This window comes from Gymnodraco acuticeps, unplaced genomic scaffold (genome assembly GCF_902827175.1).
Source record: "Gymnodraco acuticeps unplaced genomic scaffold, fGymAcu1.1, whole genome shotgun sequence".
NCBI lineage: Eukaryota > Metazoa > Chordata > Actinopteri > Perciformes > Bathydraconidae > Gymnodraco > Gymnodraco acuticeps.
Genome location: NW_022992357.1, coordinates 1,090,910 through 1,114,194, shown reverse-complemented (window position 1 = coordinate 1,114,194; position 23,285 = coordinate 1,090,910). Strand labels below are relative to the sequence as shown.

Sequence of the window (23,285 nt, the reverse complement as noted above, 5' to 3'; positions counted from 1 at the left end):
CATAAGTTCGTTCATGATGGCTCACTTCAGTGATAGTGATGACATCGTTGCGAAATTATTAACCGAGTCATTTTCAAGATTGAGTTACAATGATAAACTGGAGTGGCAAAGGATCAGCTGAATGACCCGCCATCAAGTGCTTCATCCAAAAGGACAGGAGGATGGACTTTGTGTTTCAGTAATTTGATCATCAAAGGTAGGCCTAAGTCATTTTCAATGCGGGCCGCCGTGCCGACTTAATTCATTTGTAATTGCTACTTGGCTGTGGGTGCCCTGTAATGATAGGTGTTTATATAAATGATGTTGTTTTGTGTGGTAGAGGGTCGCTGTCATTGATGCGTTTTGCACCCCGGACCACTGTTTTGATATTCCGCTGAAGTCTACGGTGAGACGTAATATCTCTTCTTTTTTTTCGAGGGAAGGGGGGGTCAGAGGGCCTAGGTATAAAAGTCACGGCTCGCCACTGTGACAGGCACATTATGCAACAATATTGTTAGTGCCACAAAGAAAACGACCAACACAATTGCATTGCATGCAATCAATACTTGTTATGTAATATGTGTCCACACTCTTACGACACTACTAAGTATTCTGTTGGTAGAGAGTAATGCTTTAGTTTGGATATCTAAAGGTAAGCTTTACTTTAAAACTACCACTTCAAACTGTATGATAGTATTGTGTTTGTAAGCTTGGTCAAGGAAATGCAAAATATAGTAACACAACAACACAATATTCTACATTTTATTTATAACTAGTCGTCGCTTTAACTTTTTGTAAACAAGTCTGTAGGCCTGCACATCTCACAAATCAAACTTTAGAATGTATTTAAATGTCAGTACAGAAGAAGCTAAAGAAATACTGTATGATAAAATGATTATCTTAAAAAGTAAATTGTAAAATCACACAAGACTAAAAGCAGAACGTCTAGTTAATTGTGCGGTTATCGGTGTGTATTTCCAAACATTGTAAGTTAGCAGCAAATGTTTTTTTAAATCCTTTATACATCCTGTATACAAATGTCGTATTAATAAGCAAATAATATCTATAATAATATGTTTTGATAAAGCACATGTATTTCATTTGTAAATAAGTGCTTTATTATTTAGAACCGGAAATGTAGTAAGCTACAAATTCAGTAACAACACAACTTCCGGTAAGTGGTCCTACTTTCAGATTAATAACGTGAGATACTTTTTTACTTTTAAATGTTTTGTTGATTTCAAAATACCTTTAAAACAAACCTCAGGATACGGTGAAGTTAAAAGTTTGAAAGTTAAAATAAGTATTATTTTACTCAAATGTACTATTTAATTGAGTAATAATAGCAATTTGTTTAAATAATACTCTTATTTTGAAGGCTTCGTGTCGGAAGTCTTATTGTTGTTTACGCTGTCTGCTCAGAGGCAAAAAAAGATGTCAGTCAGCTGACCAGAAATGAAGTTGCTGTTAAATATATTTTGTTTCAGCCTATCACTTGTTATAAAGACAGAAGCAACATCAGGGAGTCTCCAACAATGAGGTAGGTTTATATTTAATTTAAAGAGCCCTACATTAAACCACGAATCGAGAAGGTTAGCTAACCGCTACATTTTCGTACACTACTTGCTTGGTTACAAACTTAGCTAACCTCTCATGTAAGTTTGACTGTTAACAGCGGTGTCGACAATAAACAAACACACTTTAGATAAGTCTATTTGCTTGAAGACATTAACAACGAAGACTTTCGCAGAATGAGCAGAATATATTTGCTATAGACAGTCATAAAACTGTCTGAAACCAGCTGCAGTGACACATACTTTGATTTCCACGACTAAGTCCGTGTAATAGCTTTTTCTTGGGTAAGCATCATGTGAATAGTGGTTCCTCATTAGAAGTGCGTAAGGATGCAAGGTCAGCTTTGTCCTGTCATGTCAGCCTTTTTTAACCTCCTTAAATAGTTAAAGTAATAACCTCATATTGCGCAAGCAGGTGGTGCTGCTGAAGCCCCTTTTCTATATTTGTGTGTTTTGCCCAGACGATTATCTGATTCCACCTCGTGACTGTTCCTGCATGCATGTTGTTGGCCATGTGAGGTTGTACTGTGCAGAACATGTTTGAAATTAAACTGGTCATAGCTAAGAGCAGAAGTGGGAAGTAACTAAGTACATTTACACAACTACTCTACTTTTGAGGTACTTTTACTCGAGTATTTTCATTTTATGATACATTATACTTCTACTCTACTACATTCAAAAAGAAAAGAATGTACTTTTATTCCACTGCATTTATATGATAGCTTTACAACATACTCATTAAGTCACTACTAGAGAGTCAAATCATTTAATCATTTGACAAAAAGTCAATCAGAACTTTGTACATTATGAACAGTATAATGCTACTTGATGCAAAAATATGATCTAGAAATGTCCCATAAATAAATATAATTATATACACACAAAGGCAATTTTTCTTACTTTTACTTTTTATATATTACGTACATTTCTTTTACTTAAGTAAGAATTGTTTTCCTGCAGGACTTCAGTATTAAAACATCTTAATACTTCTTCCACCATCTTTACTATAAGTGCTAAATGCTGGATTACTTAATGTGAGATAGTATTTCACTTGGGACTGATTCCTGCTGTTGAAGAGCAGTGGGTTCACTTCCACACACTGCTGCCAAATAGTTATGATTCCAGCGCCCCTCATTCAAATCGTTGATGCAGTGGCACAGTAAGACTAGGACAAAGTGTTTATGTCACATACCACATCTTCTGAATCGTGATGATGAGTCATTTTTAAATTGTTAACCTTTCTACGCCTGTTGATGAACTGTGTGTCCTGCTCAGTGTGTGCTGAACATGTTAAACTGCTTCTCTCTTGTGTGTCTTACATGCAAATGAATAACATCTGTACATATGCCCAGGATTTAATGTTATTTGTCACGGTTCATAAGTGACTCCTTGTCCTGCAGCATCACATGATCGGGACAATCGGACTGATCTCAACCAGCAACAGCAGACTATGGCCTCACAACGCACAGCCTGCCTTTTCCCTTCTGGACTATCACAAGTGAATGTAAGTAGAGCTCCAACTCTTATACTCCTTGTCAATAGAGTTGATCAGTCTTTCAAATGTCAGAAAAAGTATAAGACATTTTGCTCAGTGTTTCCAAAAGCCCAAATAATGTCCTGACATGTCTTGATGTGTCCACTGCTCAAAGATATACAGTTTGAAGTCGTAGAGGGGTAGGGAAGCCAGGACATATTCACATTGAGCTGGAATCAGAGATCTGTTTTCCTTTAAAAAACAATTAAACCTTAAACTTATCAATCATATGTGAAAATAGTGGGTGATTCATTTATTAATTAACAACTAATAAGCTAATCGCCAAAGCTCTTAATGAACCCTGTAGCCAAACCCCACATATTTCAATATTGTTATCATTTCGCTGTGATTTTTTAAACTTGTTTTTTTTCTTCTTCTCATTCACAGCTCTCTGTTTGACACTTCCTTTCTTTGGTCTACTTTTACTGCCTTCCCTTTTCTCGCTTGCCTTTATTCTGTGACCGTCCTGTAGTCTGCGTGTGATGGAGGACTCGGAGCCTGTGCAGCCCAGCCTCAACTCCTCCTACATCCCGGCTGCTCTGGGTCACCAGCAGTTATCTGAGGATGAGCAGAGCGAGGAGCAGAACCCCTCAGCCTCCCTGCTGCCCAAACAATCCTCAGTGCCTCTGGCCGTGCGCTACAGTCCAGAGGACCCTTACTTTCTGGTTTACATCATCTTCTTTCTGATGGGCATCGGCTCCCTGCTGCCCTGGAACTTCTTCATAACAGCAAAACACTACTGGCTCTACAAACTGAGCAACGACACACATCACAGCGGCAGTGAGGAACAACGCTCAGACCTCAGCGTGAGATTCTACAGCTCATGTTCACCATGCATGTGTTTACACAGGAAGATGCACATTTGTGTACTGTGATTCCTCACATCTGTCACAGTACTGTGACAGATGTGAGGAATGTCTTTTCATATCCGACAGAAATCCATTGAGACACAATCATACAATTAGACAAGGTTAGATAAGGTCAACTAAGATTAAAGTATAGTCAGGTTGGCCAGGAAGATATGCTTCCAATTTATTTATTTATTTCTAAACTGAATGAATGTATCGGTTTCTGCTATTCTGAGATTAATGCTTGATTAGATTTGACTTGGAGATATTAAAAAATATAAGAAAGGAAGGAGGAACATGTTTCATTTTATATTTGTCCTCCCTGCTTTCGCTTCCTCTTATATTGTGTGTATACTTTTTGAGTGTTTTTTTTCATCTTATGTTCAAGGTTATTTAAGTGTTTGACTTCTTCTGTAACTATCCACAGGACTACTTTGAAAGTTATCTGGCCATTGCCTCCACCGTGCCCTCTGTGCTCAGTCTGATACTCAACTATGTCCTGGTTAACAGGTCAGTTCCACACACACACACATTTTGAAAAGCATCTGCAGCAGATAACATATTGTATTATAATTATTACATGTGCACAAATAATAGCTCACAAACTGTGCTCATGGACATATGTCCATGAGCACAGTTTGTTAAATGTTCATATGTAGTTTCGTTTACTGATCTTGTGAAAAACTCCTAGCACTTGTCTCTCTGTGTGTGTTGTGGGTAGGGTGTCCTCAAACGTGCGGATCCTGTCCTCCCTTTTTGTGATCCTGCTGGTGTTCGTGGTCACCACGGTGATGGTGAAGGTGGACGTGTCTGACTGCAGGACGGAGTTCTTCATCGGCACGCTGGTCAGTGTGGCTGTGGTCAGCGCAGCCTCCAACGTCTTCTCTGGCAGCATGTTCGGCATCAGCGGGCATTTCCCCATGAGGATCTCTCAGGCTCTCATATCAGGTACAGTCAGTCTTTATAGCATTTAGACCAGTGTTTCTCAAACCTTTTCATACCAAGGACCACTTAACCAATACAAAAACACTCGAGGACCACCTAACTTCACAAATATCCAAAAACACATCGTTTTTTACAAATCGCCTGAAGATGGTACAAACAAGTGGCAACATGTGTGACGAAGGTGTTTATCTGGGCTTTATCATGCAATCGAAAGTGAAACTTAATCTCGCTCCATTGCGGAGATATTCCCGCGAGAGTGCGAACAACTTAAATTAATTTATTTATTTCAAATGTGAAATTGTACCAATATACTCACGGACCACCAGTGGTCCGCGGACCACACTTTGAGAAGCACTGATGGACAGTATCATCATACAATATATGTTTTCTCAGAAGAAAAACATGTGTCATTTGTAATCAAGGCAAATCTGATATTTTTAGGGGGCTTGATGTGTTGTTGTGCAATACCAATTATGTGCATTATGTGCAATATGTGTGATATATATATATATATATATATGCCATTAATAACGGTGCAATATATACCTGGCTGCTATATCTCAGAACTGTTACAGGATGTGTATTTTGTAAATTGTGTAATTTTTCTTTTTAATTGTTTATCTTCAATATTGTTATATATATATATAGTAATTAGCTGTCCTTGGCTCTTTTCTTGCTGTAACAAATGCAAATTTCCCCTCGAATAAAGGTATTCTGATTCTGAATCGTTTTGCAAGCCCCTGTATGTATAATGCAAGATTAGTACATATGCCTGTTTGCACGTACAGAACAGGTAAAAGCAAATATAGAAGAAAAGATGAAAAGAAAAGTCAAATTCCTGGGTAATTCTTTAATGTTGGCCCTCTGTCTCCATCAGCTCTCTTCTGTACTTTCTAATAAGGCCAAGAAAGATGAATTTATAGTAACATAGGAAATGTGAAGATAATTGTACCTCTTGTTAACGGACTGCACGATACTGTCCATAACCTGAGGTCCTTGTTGTCTCAGGCCAGGCCATGGGGGGCACTCTGAGTGCTCTAGCATCAATAGTGGACCTGTCCGTGGCGAAGGATGTGACGGACAGCGCTCTCGCTTACTTCCTCACAGCCGACGTCTTCATCCTGCTCTGCATCATCACATATCTGCTGCTGCCCAAGTTTGCATACACTAGGTCAGTACCAGGCAACCATTGAGTATGTTCCTCGCATTACACGTGTAAGTGACAACACCTTCCCTTGTCCTGTAACGTTTACTTGAATCTGAATACTGAAGATTTACCATAGACAGGGTGCATTATCTGCCACTGTCATTCCTCATACCACCACCAGAGGGTGCCAAAGATTACCTTTGTTACCTTCTTACCAATTACAGACACTTTGTTTTGCGTTTTAAGTGTCGTAGCTATTGTTTTATTATGGTCACAGCACCCAAATCATTATTTATGTCTTTATTTGATACTGAATTTGACACAGTTATGCTTTTTAAAATAATAAGAAAATATTAACTGGTCACCAAGAGAGCATTATGATAAAACATATGTCGACAAAACAACTTCCATCCATCCTCCTCCGACCCTACCCCACTTGCCGTTGCCACAAATACTATAGATATTGTGTGTTGCAGATAAACCAGCAAAGACCCCCAATTTTCTAATCTGCATATCATTCAGTCAAAGGGCCAATATGTCAAAGACATTTCTGTATTTATAGGATCAACAAAACGTTTTTTTAAATGTACTAGTGACATGTATGCTTCTCTTCTCTCCAGACACTACATGATGGCAGCGACGCACCTTGGTTCAGGGGGGACAAGCGAGGGGGCCGTCTCCGTCCCACCGCTGCGGCCGATCCTCAGGAAGACATGGGTGCTGGGCCTGAGCGTCTTCTACGTCTTCTGTGTCTCCATCATGGTGTTCCCTGCAGTCTCCTCAGGGATCCAGTCTGCCAATAAAGACAGTGGCAGCCCCTGGACCACCACTTACTTTGTGCCCATCACCAGCTTCCTCCTGTACAACATATCAGACTTCTGTGGCCGGCAGTGCACGGCCTGGCTGCAGGTCCCCGGGCCGACCAGCAGGGTCCTGCCTGCCCTGGTGCTGTGCCGCTCCGTCATGGTGCCCCTCCTCATGTTCTGTAACTACCAGCCCAGGGACCACCTCAACACTGTGCTTTTCGGCCACGACGTGTTCCCTGTGGTCTTTAACTGCCTGCTAGGCCTCACTAATGGCTACTTAGGCACTCTGCCAATGATTTACGGTCCTAAGGTGGTCCCTCGAGAGCTGGCCGAGGCCACAGGAGTCGTCATGTCCTTCTTCCTCACTCTGGGCCTGGCTGTAGGATCTGCTTTCTCTGTGCTGATTGTGCACTGCATCTGACCAGGCTGTTGTCCTCTACAGGTGTGTAGTTGAACTATACAGCAGACAGTGGCTGGACAGCAGACTGATGAAGACTAACAGCACACCAGTGTTCTGACATGAGGGGAAAAAAAAACGATAATCATTTTTGCCTCTAACTCTACAGTATTTTGTTTACTCTAATGTGGCTCATGTTAGCCTTACTGTATCTGCAACATTAGCAATGTGTGCAGTTCATTTGTAAGACCTCATCACATCTATTTGGTACAAGTCTTTCTGGTACATATACAATTGTGATGCCAAGGTTGTTAAATGTTATATTAATTCTCACTAACAAAATGTGTGGATAGAGAAGATCAGGGTTCTTACATTTTCCAAATCCATATTTTGTCTCATCAGTCTGAAAAATGCCTCGACTCAGTGGGGCCATTTTCTTACTTGTAAACTAATATGGCATTCCTAAGAAGTCACCAATCAGGGATCTAGCATCTTTTCAAAATAGATTAAGTTTATTTTCAGTAGCTTACACTTTATGTAACCATTGACACAAAAGCCATAACAGATGTTATACTGCACTGGGCAAGTAGTACTCCTTTTTATTAGGGATTCTAACGTATAAGTATTTTTTCAATAGCTTCTGTCATGTGACTCAGTCACTCCCAATCAATTCAGTATTGTATAACGACACCTCTCAATTCAAAAATGTGTGGTAGAAATATTGTAATTTCTACCCAATCACTTACACGACTGACTCCCGAACCATACAAATATAAATAACCTGGATTTAATTGCTTTTATTTACGAATGTTAAAATTCTGCTATTTTCTCACGAGGGAATATGTGTGTAGATGTCCTCAGGGCTGGAATGTTGTAATCCATAAGAAATTTGGAGGATATTGAAGAATGTTTGAGTTCCAACAACTAGATGCTGACTCCTTGTGCGGTTTACAGTAAAACCGCAAGACTATTTTATTTTTTTAAATGTGGGACAGAAACAGCAGGGACTGCATTCTAGATGGCGGTTTTGCCACAGTTTAACAGTTAGCCTTTTTACATTTCAATTTGCAGATCACAAATCTGCATTGTACTGAAGAGGGAGTTCTTTAAATGACCAAGAGGTGAGTGGGTGTTGAGGTAGCACAACATGTTGTCTGGCAAAACCAGTAGCAGTTAGGTTAAGCGTGATAAAAATAGAGAGCTTAATTACTTGTACAACAAAAGGAAATAAAACTAAATAGAGTGGATTGGTGTCACTTTAATTGTTAAAATGTACGATCGAGAGACAGTGGTCTCAGGGTTTGAGGCAGACAACAAATGAATTAGAGATGCTCTCTGCATTTAGAAACAGTGATTTACAAACAGCTGGAAGAGTGCAAACAATGAGCCGAGGGAGAGGTAGTACGCATTTAGATTAATGACCTCCATATCAGATCCTTAAAACAAGAACACACATTCTGTCTACAAAATATAAATGTGTCTAAGGATCAGACATACTGCTAAAAGTATCGCTAGGCAACACACTGACGGGTCTCTCCTGAGCCCACTCAATTTCTCCAGGGGGAAAGAAGCAATACAGATGGGGGGGGTGGGTCTGATGCTGCATCAACATTAAACATGTGGTCTTCCATACATCACACCCAGCAGGAAACATCGGTAGGTACCGACAGGGAACCTTTGACTCGGGTCTCAGTGAAGTAGTAACAAAATCAAATATCCAGTCCCTTTACACCATGGCGTCATTTGAAATATCAAAGTTAATTTATACATAAACTGCATTTATTAAAAAAGGAAAAAAAAGGGCCAAATTAAAAATCAGGAAGCAGCACTCCAGTATATTTTCATTTGATTCCCTACTGGTCAGTTTGTGCTTCTTCTTCTTCCTTTATACCCACACATGGCGTTTGCAGTGATTCACAGCCTGAAAGAGAGAAACTAAAGATTAGACCGGACCCTTTCAAGCAGATGTGTACAGAAAGAGTATACAGGAACAGTTAGAAGCGAAGGCATTAGTCAGAGTGCAGAGTTATAGCCTTAGAAAAAGGTAGCATATATCCTCCTAGAAGCTCAAGAACGCCTCGTCTAGGTGTCTAAATATGACTGAAAGACTCACATTGCACCGAGTTGCTGTCTCCATGTTCTTGCACCAGAAAGCAGGACCCCAGCTGCACTGCTCTGTTCCCAGCAGCCTGCGCACTGCTTCAGGACAGGCTCCCATTTTCTGTTACACAAACAAAAGTCAGATAAATGCTGCATTTCAGTTTGGAAAGTTGAATATCCCCCGTTACTGCTTGTGACAAACAATTTATGACACACGAGTCAAATTTCTCCTCCTTCCTTGCGACAACCCATAAACAAAAACCCTCAACAAGATAAAGTGTTAGTTATGAAGTGGTCTAGTTTACCATGCACACAAAATCGGGGTCGAGCATCTGGAGGAGCAGCTGGATGAGCATTGGTTCGTACTGTTTGATCATCTGGTCACACTGTTGACAGACACACAGAGGTTAATACAAGGAGAAGATGTGCAAGTATCACAAGGTAAATAAATCAAACTACAGCTACTCACCTCGGTCTGGAAAGAGTCGGGCAGGAAGCTGCACACTTTCTTCACTGCCTCCTCAATCTGTGCCTCCGTCGCGTTCTTCTCCAAAATACCATCGATGTAACCGACAGCCAGCTTGCAGACCTGGCAGTATCCGCCAGCCTTATAGTGGGTCAGGTTGAGGACAGCTGGAAAGAGCAAGAGCAGAGGTCACCTTTATTACAAACGTATGAAAGTTCCCCGTTGGCTTCAAAAAAGATGCAGAGAAAACAATGATTTTGAGTTCAGAGATCACACATACATGACATTTTTCTGAAAATGTCCACATAATATAATATGTCGTTAACTTACACAGAATATTTTCTTCATACTATCCCTTTTCTTTTTTTGAAGAAAATGTGGCTTTATATACCATGTCGTTTTGAATCCATATTGTGCAAATACCTTACTATATATTTCTTTCTTTTCGTATTATCCAAATATTATGTCAGGTTTTTTACATTTTTTCCACAACCTGTACTATGTCGTTCTCTTCTGAAAATATCAACATACTATAATTTTGTTTTGCATGACTATGTATATAAACTATTTCCACATGATATACTTAGTTGTTTTTCTTGCATATTTCAACATATTTGGCATCTACAATAAGGAAGATAAATTCTGAACAATGTGGTCTGGAAAACCCTTTCAGTTTTACTCCTTTTACTGTCAATGTTGTTCATGAAGCCTTATCTAAGTTAGATCCTAAGAAACCGGCTGGCCCGGACAACGTAGAACCTTTCTTACCTTAAAGATAGCTGCAGATTTTATTGCGCCACCTCTTACTTCTCTTTTTAACCTCTCCCTCAGCTCAAACACAATTCCAAAAGTATGGAAGTCAGCTAATGTCCTGCCTTTACTAAAAAGAGGGGGGGAAACTATTTTAAATAACTATAGGCCAATCTCTAAATTGTCAGTTCTGGCTAAGGTTCTTGAACGCCTAGTGAGTGAACAGGTAAAAGAGTTTTTATGTAAAAATGATATCCTGTCTAAACATCAGTCAGGCTTCAGAAAGCAACACAGCACCATCACTGCCACAATGAAAGTGGTGAATGACATTACGAGTATTTTAGACAATAAGCAGAGTTGTGCAGCTCTATTTATTGACCTTTCCAAAGCGTTTGATACCGTCGATCATCGCATCTTAAAGCAGAGGCTACTCAGTATCGGCATATCCAGCCATGCAGTGGGTTGGTTTGTGAACTACCTCTCTGAAAGGTCCCAATGCGTTCCCTTTGATGAGCTCACTTCTGAGTGGTTAAACATTGCTAATGGTGTTTCTCAAGGTTCTGTTTTAGGTCCACTTTTATTCTCCATATATATCAACAGTTTAGGTGAAAATGTGGATGAAGCTACTTTACATTTTTATGCGGATGATACTAGGGCTGTGCAATTAATCGTATTTTAATCGCGATTATGGTTTGCGACGATTAGGAAAACAGCATAATTAACAAAATACGATTATTTTGCTGGGTGCGCTTTCACCCCTCCCTAAAAGCCCACTCGGCCACGTGGGAGTGACATGTGTTGTGAGTGATCAGCGCAAGCGAAGATGTCAGAACAAGAGCAGCAACTAGTTAAAAAGAAGGGTCGCGGGGAGATTCCCAGTCGATCGCGAGATGTGTCTAAAAATAGAACAACAATATTCTGTTTTATCGTTAATGTCCTGTAACATAATGTTCCCGTGCCAGAATAATGCACTTGAACGCATCAAAGCTTTGTGATTGGCCGGCCTCACCCCATGTGTCCGGGCGTGGCTGGTGAGCAGTGCACTAGTTCGCTGACGTTGTCCGTGTCAACAGCATGGATGGTCAACAGGAGTGACAGTCCGCACACACACAAGACCGCAATTATGGCAGAAGCAAAAAAGCCCAAAATATATAATTTTCACTCCGAGTGGGAGGATCATTATTTTTGTATCTATTCCAATTCAAAGTCCATCTGTCTCATCTGCAATGCGAGCGTGCCTTTATCGAAGAAGTGTCATTTAGGAGCGGCATTTAAAAACAAACAAACGCTACGAGACGGAATTCCCTCCTAATTCTGCCCTACGCTCCAAAAGGGGAGGGGCCTGAAAGGACAGCTAAATGCACAGCAGTCCATTTTCACCCGGCCCAACAACAAGAGCAAGGCTGCTACCAGAGCATCTTATCGTGTCAGTCACGTTCTTGCGAAACACATGAAGTCTTTCAAAGACGGCGAAGTTATGAAAGAAGCTTTCCTGGAGGCTGCGACGCGCTTTTGTGGGACAGTAAAAATAACAGCAGCATTTCAACAGGTTTTTGATATAATAAAAACTCAATTTAGATACCGTTATTAATCTGCTGTAAGTTTTAGTTTGTTTGAATTTATTCATGATAATTATTGTACAAAATGGTATAAGAATGCAAACATTAAGATCTGTTCCGTTTAAATTGATTATAGTCTATCAGTTCAGAAACTAGTGTTGCTTGCATCCTATTTTAAAAAGGCATTTATTTTTATACTCTAATAAAATGCAACAAAAAATGGGTTTGATTCTATTAATGTTGTCTTTTTTATTGCACTGTTGCTGCAGCAGATTACTGTGTAGCTTCAGATCTGAGTTGTTTTATTAGTAAGCCTAATTTATACTTTTGTAGCAACACTAATTTTATATAATGGCAAAGAAAGGGTTCAGAGTCTTTTCTTTTTTTCCTGTGTCATATGTGGCAGCACTGCCACAAGTTCCTCTTCAGAGAGGGTCTTCAGTACAGGTGGCAATATCGTCACCTGCCTGCGCTCATCTCTGAAACCAGACCATGTAAACAGGCTGGTATTTCTTGCAAAAAATCTTTAAGAGATTACACGAGCAGCCCTACCAGCATTTGCCATGGTGGCCTAAACATTTTTATTTGGTCTTAAATTGTAGTTCAACATTTATTTCCTGTTACTTCTGGACCATGACGGTGGGCCAGCCTTCAACGTTTAACTGAGTGGAATATGTTGAATATGTTTTACCAAAATGTTGGCTATGTTAAGGAGTTTTCAGTAGGTTGTGACAGTGCACTGCAACATATTTGATTTCATTTATTTTGGTCTAATTTATTTTTATTTATCATATTAATATATGTTTAGTATTGTTTTGGAAGTGCGCTCCAACACATTTATTGATCTTGTTTATTGGTAAAATATTATTTGTTTTAAAGTTCAATAAATGGTTAATGAATAATCGTCAAAATAATCGTGATATCAATTATTGACCAAATAATCGTGATTATGATTTTTGCCATAATCGTACAGCCCTAGATGATACCGTGATGTACTGTGCAGGTCCCTCCATTCAGGAGGCTGGTGTTAAATTACAGGCTGTTTTTAACAATATTCAGACTCAGCTCTCTGAGCTTAAGCTTCTTTTAAATGTTGATAAAACCAAGGTAATGCTCTTTTCAAAAGCTAAAAAGACACCAGAGCCTGTTTTGGATATTGTAACTACGCAAGGAATAATACTTGAAGTGGTTGCCTGTTATAAATACCTAGGTATCTGGCTTGATGATTGTCTTACTTTTAAACTTCAGGTCAATAACCTGCTTAAAAAGCTGAGGGTTAGACTAGGTTTCTTTTTCAGAAACAAGCCCTGTTTCTCGCTTGAGGCCTGGAAAAAGCTAGTCACTGTGACCTTTTTACCTGTGCTGGACTATGGTGATTTGTTGTATATGAATGCACCTGCCTATTGCCTGAACAAGTTAGATGCCGACAGTGCACAGAGATTTGTCACTAATTTGCTCGCATTTGCTCCTGTGGGTAATGTCCACAGTATTTACATATATGTAATTGTAAAGCGCTTTGAGTACCTGTAAAAGCGCTCTAATTAAAAAATATAATCCATTATTAATAATAATTGTAAAGCACTTCCACATCACTGTATACCAAGGCAGGTTTGCCATCACTTACTGTACGGAGACTCCGTCGTACACGTTTATTTATAAAGCCATGTTGGGTAAACTCCCGTATTACATCTGTTCACGGATAACAGAGAGTTGCAAGCAGCTATTGTCTGAGATCGTATGATGTAGTATTGTTAGATGTGCCAAGAGCAAGGACTGTCTTAGGTAAGACAGCTTTTATTGCTTGGAACAGTCTACAGCTAAAATTGAAACTGAGCAATTTTATTCCTCTGAATGTTTTTAAAGCAAGTCTAAGTGAAATGCTCTTTGAAACTATGGGTATTTGTAAATGTTGATAAGTATGTAAATGTAGCTTGTAAATATGTTGTATGATACCCTCTATTGTTTCATGTGGAACCTAATTGCGGCAGGTCTCCCTTGAAAAAGATCTATGATCTCAAGGGACAATCTGGATAAATAAAGGTTTGAAATGAAAAATGTTGTTTTTCAGAAAATCTCAGCACATTTTGAAAATAACATCTCTACATAACATTCACTTCCTGTGTAATCTTGTTCCTCCACTATCAGCACCAATTCAAACATGAAATATGTAACCAGTCTACCATTTAAGGCGAGACCCCAGGTGAATAGGGTAATTTTTTTAACTTAAAAGGTATCAGCTAGACATTTCTCCAGTTAATTACTTACAATAAGGCAATTGTCTTTTGTATTACAAGTTTTCTGAAATAGCATGTTTAAATATGCAAATGTCCATTATCTCATTAAATATGCACATATTTTAACACATTTCAGGAATTGAAATCAGAACTTTGGATATAGCCAGATTCAAAATTCTTGTTTCATTTTGTAGTCATATTAGTATCTAAGGCTTTTACAGAAGGGATATTGGATATCTCTTTTTATCACTCCATAAATCAGAAAATACTGTCAACAGCCCTAAAATATCCATTTTCGCCATGTTTTTAGGTATACAATGTTGTATAATTCAGGCTATGAATTATATATGAACAAACCCTTCTGTAAAAGCCTTCATAATATTGATAGGAATATAACTGGAAGGTTTGGTGTATGTACGTGCTACTGAAGTTGACATTTCGAACTCAGAGTAGGAGAAAAAACTCATTTTGAGAAAACGACCTTTAAAGATTGCAGTGAGGCGCTAGCTAAACCCTCCTGTTCTTTGGATGACAGCTTGCGCATCGACGCACTCTGTGAAGGCATTTCATGTTCAGGGTCATTTTATTTTTGTATAATCTTGCTTCGTGCAAGTGACAATTGTTGTCGTCTTCTCTGTGAACGTTTTTTTCGCCGTTCTTTTGGCATTTTGAGATTTCAATTTCTAGCTGAAAGCTAACCAGGAAGTGTTTTAGCACACCACGTGACGCATCTGAACGAATCACGTTGTCAGAAATTGACACCAGCCAATGAGATTTCGTTTCTTGGTTTAAGACCCCTTTGTGCTTTCACGATTGGTTGCTGATACAAAGGAAATGACCATATTTGGATCCGATGAGATTGTGCAGGAGAGACACAGCTTTCCAGCGATATCTCTGTTGACATGGTACACACAGCGGTCGCTGTACTTTATGTTACGTTAGAATGCTAACTTTTGGTGAATTTGAGAAATCTACAGACGCAAATAGACAAACTATAGTAAAATAAACACTTAAATGTGTATTTTGTACGTTTTCCTTCCAAAAGCCTGAAAGAAAACATGTTGTGGAATCAAAATAGCACAAAATCTCAAAATTGACCAGTACTTGAAAAACGATGTTTTTGCCTGCTGTGTCTCGCCTTAAAGTGTACAAAATCCCTTTTTTCAGTAAAGCTAACATTCTCATTCAGTTCAGGCTCAGAACTTACGGACAAAAGCCCGGCTGGCATCATTGCAGAGGGCCAGCACGGTGCAGACAGTCTTGGGGTCGGCCTGCTGCATCAGCAGCTCGATGATGGCCTGGCCGTAGGTCTCCACCAGGTCCTTACACTGGGCCGACAGGGAGCCGGGCAGATACGTGCACACCTTCTCCACAGCAGCAATCACTTCCTCCTGAGAGAGACACAAGAGTTAGCATGGCCCCAGAGCTGAGTCTGACTCACTGCATCATGGAAGAAGTACAGTACATATTGGATGGATCTAGCAGCAGACAGCCCACCTCTGTTTTCTGATCCTCCAGCATAGCCTCCAACTGTTTCATCACCATCTGACAGATGGTACACCCTGGAGAGTCACGGACACGCACCATGGCAGGCTGGAAACACAAAGAAGATACTTTATGTTTTGTTTGCATGTAGAATGAGGAAAAAATAAATAAATAAAAATCAGCTGTCAGGCGCCCACAATGACTTACCTTAGACTCGACCTTGGTGGCAGGGAAAAGCCTGCGAGGGACAGTCTCGACAGCAGGGACAGTCTTGGCAGCCTGCAGGTTCATCATGGGAATGGACTTCTTCATGGCTGTGCAGAAGCCAGCGTGGGCGCAGAAATCCTTGGGTTGCTATGGACACAAACAAAAAGTTAACTTACACAGAAAATGGTATACAAAACCTGCCATTTTGCATGCCGTTAGCATTAACTGTTTCCGTGATCCGCATTCCACAACATGCTACCCATGCAAAATGGTACCAGAATAGAAATCCAAACACATCTCACTTTTATCAATAACCAAAACAAAAACAAACACACCCATTCAGACAAAAAATGTTTTTACTTCTGCAGATCCAAGGCATCATACAAGATCAGCCAGCATTGAACCGCTACATACAGCACAACAAAGATGGTGGCTTTTATGACGGGGAAAGCTACTGCAATGTTAGTAAAGACGAATGCAATGTGTCGTAAACCATGAAATTCAACATATTTTAAATACCACAGTACTGAATGGCGAGTTTTAATGCAGTCCTTACAGTTACGTGTCAAGTTATTAGCCACACAAGCAAAGTATTGAGGTTAAGTCAAGTAGTCTGACTCTTAATTGGATGATCATGTTCATGCATCTCTACAGGGTTAGAGTGGACAGTGGCAGAAGAGAGCTAAGGGTTAAGCGGCTACAGGCCGAACGCAGAGAGAACCTACCTGTTCCTGAGGAGAGGCAAAACCCAGAGAAAACAGAGCCCGGAATGGAAAGGGGGAAGAGTAAAGAAGGAACACAGGGCAAAAAAAAAGGAAAGTGATTTAAAGATGGGAATACATGTAAGGCAACAGCTCAGGTGGGGCTGCAAGACTGAATATGGGCTTAGCACTAAAGAAACGTACCAATTATCACATTTATTAGTTTGATGATTAAGCTTGCCATACGAGAATATGAAGACAATTTATGTTTGAAAATGTAGAAGTGTTTCTCTGGACTTCTAGAATCAGACCGACACATAAGGAGGAGGGTTCAACTCACCATTGACAAGATCGCCTGAATAACAGACGGGGCATACTGGCTCACATACTGCTTGCACTGCAATAAAGAAAAATAATGTCATCAATAAACAGCATTGTTTTATTGTTTCACAAAGACAAAAACCAAATGTCCTCCACTCTCACCATGTCAGAAACACCGGGTCCCAGCAGGTCACACTGGTTCTCAAGATTCTCGATCAGAGAGTCGACAAATGTGGAGCTGTTCTTGGCTTCTGCTTGAGCGTCAGCCAGGAACTTGACACAGTCCTGGCATACAGTATCACTTTCCTACAGGGGGGGGTTAGATCCAGAGCAAAATTAGGATTTCATCAATAACACACAAGGAACATATTCCCGTGTTCATGTACATGCGGCCGTTAGTTGTGTACCAGCTTTGGGGTCTCTTTTTTGGGGGCCTCCTTCTTGAGGTTCTCCTGAGGATAGAGGAGCCCGGGGATATTGAGCAGGAATGGAGACACTTTCTGAGCCAGGTCCACCTGAGGGATCTCATTAGACACCAGCTGTTCCTTGGCATGGACCTTAGCGAGGGCTAGCTGCTGAGACTGGCACAGCCCAATGGCTCCACACGCAACACTGGGGTCCTCCTAAAACAGAAACCTTTAAGTTACGAACTGCCACATTTATACCATCACTTTATAGCTTAGTGCTTCCTTCAAATAATCTGGTATACATGTAGGCTGTAAGTAGCAATGTAGGATAAGGTTTAAGGATGAGCAAAATAAATAGCTGCTTTCATGGATCAGATTACCCATCATTTTACATTTGTATACTTAAATTAGACGCTAACCCACAAATGACAGTAGAGTAAGAATATGGATATTTTCATTGATAACCCTACATTTTGATACATAAAATACATTTCCTGTCATGTGTCCGATATATACTGCGCATCCCTAGCAGTAGATAACCCCAATGACTCTAGCTAAAAAGTCTTTATGGCACGCAGGGAGATGAGTTTAAAAGAAAAGCGACTCCAATTTATATTTATAGTCATGGCCATGTCTTTTTTTTTATAGAATCTGTAATGAACCGTCTCTTTAATTCCCAAAGTTGATGTAGCAGGTGAGAGTTGAGACAAAGCGATGACATCAGCTTCTCCCAGTCACGAGCTTTAGTCTTACACAATGACTTCTCTGTTCCTGTATAGACTTGGACTCACTTCCCTATCAATAGCCCCGATTCAGCTCGCTGCGCTTTTCTCACAGCCACTTCCCTTTACATTTTCTGCACAAAGGGGCAGATGGGCTCTTCATTCAAGAGTCTTAGATCAAACCACAACCTTCAATAAGATTTAACATGGCATCCTTAAAATGGAGTCTATAATGTTACTTTTGTTGTTAGACATCTATCCATGATCAAAACTAGTACAAACAGATTGAGGGTGCTCACCAGTTCTCCTTTAATGATTCCCATGAGGATGGGGTAGTAGCTATCCACCATCTCCTTGCACTCTGCGGTTAAACCTTGATCAGGGATGAGCTGGCAGGCCTTCTCCAGGTACCCAAGAACCTCAGCCTGCAATAGCAAAATACACAGACATCAGTTTTCCAAAGGACTGTTTAGGTTTGATATAGAAGTCATTTCCCCACTAAAAAGGGGTTTTCATCCAACAGGAATTTCATTTGTATCTTACCTCAGTGGCATTGTCCTTCAGTATCTGCTCCACCACCATCAACACCTCTTTGCACAGGTTACATGGCACTGATTTCTGAAACCACACAATAGATTCAATATTTTTTGCAGCATTTCTACAACAGTGGTACATTGTTCATGTATTTGCAGATGAAGTACAAGATTATAAATGGCACTTTCTCAGTTTACATAGGAAAATATTTACGAGTCTCACCATCTGGGGCTTGTTCCACACGTTCTGCTGGCAGTGAGCCACAGCTCCGCACAGAGAGGCAGTCTTTACATTCTGACACCAGTAGGAGGTGCCGCGGGCACATTGCTCAGTGCCCGGCAGGGGGGTGGCAGCAGCTGCAAAGTAATCGAAGGGTCAAACATTGTACAGTTTAGAGAAGGCAGACGCTGGACACAACCATTGCCTTGATGTGGTATTGGTGCTTAAAAGATAAAGTCTGATAAACCATTGTATTTATTTATTTTTGAAGGCACTGCATCTATTGGTTTCAGTTGACCTGTTCTCAATTGATCTAGAATAGGTATTTGAACAAGTTATTTAAATCTGAAAAAGTCTCAATTGCTGGAAAGTCTTGCTACCAACCAACTATGTGCAACAACAACAACAAAAATATATAAACACACACGTAACATTAAAGGTGGGGTAGGTAAATTTGAGAAACCGGCTCGAGATGCACTTTGTTATATTCCATGGAATGCTCTTAACATCCCGATAGCAATGAATATCTTAAGTGCTTTGACAAAAAAATGTCATCTATGGAAGCCGTAGTACTGTAAACAGCACGACCAATCATCTGAGCCGGCCCGGCTAAAATAACTGGACGACCTACCTGCCTGTCAGCCTTCCATCTGTGCACAAACTTATCTCGTGCCCTCATTGGTCATGTTCGTGTGTGTTGGAGGAGGGGCTCTGTGAGGAAGTGGCAGATTTTTTCCGGCTGTGTATTTTCAAATTCTAGCGCACTCGAGCTGGTTTCTCCAACATTACCTACCCCACCTTTAAGCTGTCTGAGGCTCTTTTTCTGCTGTAACTGCATTTCCCCTCTGTGGGACTAATAAAGGTATTCTGATTCTTCACTGACAGTAAACTGTATGTTTCTGCCACTCCTTTTTTATTAATCTTCCTGGTGTGATGAAGATATGAGTAAATTCAAGGCTGACATTCTTCCTCAATCAACAAAAAGAAGAATTTGCTTAAAGTTCTCTATCAACTATGTCCGCGCTTGACAAGTTTGATTTTAAAAACAACTCTGCATAGAAGGACAAAAATAAATCAAGCCACACCTTGTCAGATGAGTTTTTAAGATGTTTTGCAAATAACGACAAGCAGTGTTTTTTTTGTTTTTTTAAAGACACATCAACCAGTGTTTTAAGTGAGCTACCAAATGTGTACCAAGAACAACTTAGATGTGGCATAGAGATATAACTGAAATGTTTTAAAACGGAGGATCATTTCTGAACGGCAGATATGTCGTTTAAGTTTTCACTTTTCGATAACAAATTCACTTTTTCAGTCAGCCATCTCCCTATGCTAACCTTTCTCAAATAAACCAATTGCCGTAAAGCCCTGCCCCAAGAATTATCTGTAAAATGAGAACTACAATTCATAAACTGAGGATTGTGGCTATTTACCCTAACTGTTTTATAAATGTCATGAAGATAACAAACTTAAGCCTATATTAGCTCAAAATGCTAAGTCGCATAAGCCAAGCATAGCTCTAAATCTGGCACGATTTCAAAACCAACCAGCAAGTCAAAAAGCAAAAGACAAAGAAGAAATACCCTAGGGGAAATCATTTATTTAAATAGCACTGCAGGTGCAGAAGTGAAACTCAAGGGTTAGCATACAAAGACAATATTATCTTCTGGTTCTTTACAAAAAACAAAAAAGGGGGTAATTGTTCACAAAAAACAAAAAGTGGAAAAAAGTGATGTGAAAAATAACCTAATGTATGCAGCATAATTCCCTGATAAAACTACCACTCTCCACATCTCTCATAAGTCAGAAAAACTACATTTAGTCACTCATGACTACAATTCTGTTAAGATGAACATGTCTCCATTGGAAATGAATGCAAACCCAAGTACAAGTGTTAACACAAAGTATCAACTGATACAAAAAGAGAGCTGTCCAAGCCTAAGGAGTAACATTTGGTGATCAAACCAAGATATGGAAATGGAGGTCGAGCTGCACAGACAACCTATGGAATCCCCCAGTAACACCGCTGAGTCCCCTCCTACTCAACAGTGTTACCAATAGAGTTAAAGTTCAGCCGGGCACTCCCTCCCTCCACTGGAGTCACATGAGCAGTCAGACAACATAACTAGCTGTTCTCAAAGACTGTACAAACTGAGAGGGCAGTTATGCATGACAGTAAATAGTTAACAAGGCAATACACAGCAAGGGAACATATGTCTTGTTTACTTGTAATTGCTTTATGTAATCTTATACAAAACAAAACCAGCCATCTGTTAGACTAAGAGTACAAGTTTTAGTACTCAGTCAGCAAAAACAAAAAGACTGTCATGTAGAGAGTGGCCTGTATTTGACTCCCTTTCTGGGAAGGTGATTTCAAAACAGAAAACTCGTCACTATGTGGGTGAATGAACATCACAAGACACATTGAAGCACAAAGTCTTTAAATAAGTTTCCTATTGCAGTTTCAGTGTAGCAGCTTATATATGAGTAATGTTTCATCTTGTTGTTCAATATAATTAAGCCCTTATTTAATACAAATGTTAGGACAGAACCAGAAGTTATATTAAAGATATGCAATGAATACACTAAGCACAATTACCATGTCTTTGAGATACCAATATTGCAAACGGTCTGCAAGAAAACTCAGCTAGTGCTTTGATATACAGGCCATTTATCTCAGATCAATACTTCAAATGCTACAAGGCCAATCATCAGTATGTGAATGTATAAATAAATAGCCTAACGTTAGTCATTGTTATGCAAAGCATGATGAAAGAAACACCTGAGCTGTTGATTTCACCGATACGTTTTTGTCTGAACAACAAGATAAGCTATCGACGTTTTTAGTGGCACAAATATACATGAAAACAGTGCAGAAACAGTGACGTATCGTGCGTAATAAAAGACGAGAAAGTATACAAAAAATAATTAGCCTGACCTTCTACTAAAAAGCTGAAACGAAAGTAGATGGTTAAGATGAACCTAACTGTACTTCACTATAAAAGCCAAACTAAGGTCCAAAAAAGCACCAATTACAGTACATAAATGGCTAAAGCAAGCAAGTTAGGGCCGATCAGCAGGGACTGATAAATATATTTTAAATGAGAAAACAATGACCATGCAGACATAAACACCATGCAAACAACCTTAAACCTGCAAGCTAAATGCGTAAAAAGGTAACCTCGTGGTGATGTTGCTACATAAGCTACAACAATGCTTATTTAAGAGTATTAAACAGGCTAAATATGTGGTAAATAACTTAAGATGACAGTGTAAGCCCTATTGTTGAGGCATCATTAAAATAGCTAGCGAAGTAGCATTAGCTAATAAGCTAATGCTAGCCAAGCGGGCCAACAATAACGCCTTCACCACCGTTTTGGTAATGACAAGAGAGGATTACAGATTTAGAAAATCGGTTTAATGTGGCAAATGCATGTAAACAGTAAAAACATTATTTAAACGTGTTTGCTGTAAAGTAACCGCTAGCATGGTTGTTACTGTTAATCAAAGCAAACGTTGTTTGTTTGTAACGCTTCCGCCTTTAGGTTGAAACCAGTCTATGGTTGAAACGCACTTTCGAGGTTACACAACCAGACTTTAACGGCAACGGAATGCTGTCTGAATCGTTTAATTTACTCACAAACACCATTATTGTTTCTGTTGCGTGTTTATTACCTGAAGCCACAAAAAGTAGCGTTAAGAACAGCATGACTCCGCTGTTTTCCGGCTCGTCTGTCTGCGTTTCTCTGTGTGTGCTGTATAGTTGAGAGGACTGCAACGCACTGCAGGCGATGGGTTGTTGATCCCTTTATGATGTCTCACTGTCAGCTGACTGCTCAGAGAGACATGTGACTGCCCGCCTGTCTGATTGATGATCTAATCTGGGATCCTGAAAGGACATACATTCAAACACACATAATATACAAGGCACGTGAAACAAGGGATATTTTTTAATAATTATATAGTGGTTAGTGCCGTTTGGAGCAATCCTCTTGGTTCTTTAATTTAAAAAAATACAATTCTATGTTTCTGCACAAAAAATTAAGGGTTTTACTTTGCATAAGAGAAGTACCAAAGGTGGTTTATTAACTGATCACATTATCTAAATAGAGACATTTTTTAAGAAAACTAAATTACAAAACTTTTTTTTTCCTACAGAATTAAAATGTTTTAAATGTCTCTAGTTTGAGTACATAGTGTGATTTCTGCGGGATTGGGCCCAGACAAGCGAAGTGGGAATTTAAAATGTCATTCAAGGTAACAAACAAAGATATATGAGCATCGTAACCTCCTTTTAAGAGCTTTATCTCTTTAAAAACGGTGTGGGGTTGGGGGTTGTTTTTCCAATTG

General features: G+C 39.7%; 2 protein-coding genes across 6 annotated transcripts; one reads left to right on the top strand and one right to left on the bottom strand.

Moving 5' to 3' along the window:
- The first annotated feature begins 485 nt into the window (after window positions 1-485).
- Window positions 486-8,477, top strand: slc29a3 (solute carrier family 29 member 3). 4 transcript variants are annotated; one of them, XM_034209741.1, is made up of 7 exons: window positions 486-631; window positions 2,954-3,057; window positions 3,475-3,893; window positions 4,363-4,445; window positions 4,657-4,883; window positions 5,889-6,051; window positions 6,648-8,477. In XM_034209741.1, exons 3-7 carry the CDS (start codon window positions 3,570-3,572, stop codon window positions 7,252-7,254), a joined length of 1,404 nt encoding a protein of 467 aa, XP_034065632.1. In that variant the 5' UTR covers window positions 486-631; window positions 2,954-3,057; window positions 3,475-3,569; the 3' UTR covers window positions 7,255-8,477. The 4 variants fall into 4 exon arrangements, with proteins under 4 accessions (XP_034065632.1, XP_034065633.1, XP_034065629.1 ...); XM_034209742.1 differs by having other exon boundaries at window positions 592-631; window positions 2,936-3,057; XM_034209738.1 differs by lacking the exon at window positions 486-631 and adding an exon at window positions 1,395-1,519.
- On the bottom strand, window positions 8,469-22,770 carry psap (prosaposin). 2 transcript variants are annotated; one of them, XM_034209736.1, is made up of 15 exons: window positions 22,611-22,770; window positions 18,939-19,072; window positions 18,726-18,800; window positions 18,482-18,607; window positions 17,461-17,676; window positions 17,216-17,359; window positions 17,073-17,129; window positions 16,757-16,762; window positions 16,032-16,178; window positions 15,837-15,932; window positions 15,547-15,730; window positions 9,800-9,963; window positions 9,636-9,716; window positions 9,344-9,451; window positions 8,469-9,151 (listed from the first exon to the last, which is right to left on the bottom strand). In XM_034209736.1, exons 1-15 carry the CDS (start codon window positions 22,642-22,644, stop codon window positions 9,116-9,118), a joined length of 1,608 nt encoding a protein of 535 aa, XP_034065627.1. In that variant the 5' UTR covers window positions 22,645-22,770; the 3' UTR covers window positions 8,469-9,115. The 2 variants fall into 2 exon arrangements, with proteins under 2 accessions (XP_034065627.1, XP_034065628.1); XM_034209737.1 differs by lacking the exon at window positions 16,757-16,762.
- Between the last annotated feature and the right edge of the window lie 515 nt (window positions 22,771-23,285).

Coding starts and splice junctions, on each gene's coding strand:
- slc29a3 (XM_034209741.1), top strand. CDS start 3,570: ATGGAGGACTCGGAGCCTGTGCAGCCCAGCCTCAACTCCTCCTACATC. Junction 4,884..5,888: donor CTCTCAGGCTCTCATATCAG/GTACAGTCAGTC, acceptor TTGTTGTCTCAG/GCCAGGCCATGGGGGGCACT. Junction 6,052..6,647: donor CCCAAGTTTGCATACACTAG/GTCAGTACCAGG, acceptor TCTTCTCTCCAG/ACACTACATGATGGCAGCGA.
- psap (XM_034209736.1), bottom strand. CDS start 22,644: ATGCTGTTCTTAACGCTACTTTTTGTGGCTTCAG. Junction 15,933..16,031: donor CCACCAAGGTCGAGTCTAAG/GTAAGTCATTGT, acceptor TTGTGTTTCCAG/CCTGCCATGGTGCGTGTCCG. Junction 15,731..15,836: donor TGGAGGATCAGAAAACAGAG/GTGGGCTGTCTG, acceptor TGTCTCTCTCAG/GAGGAAGTGATTGCTGCTGT.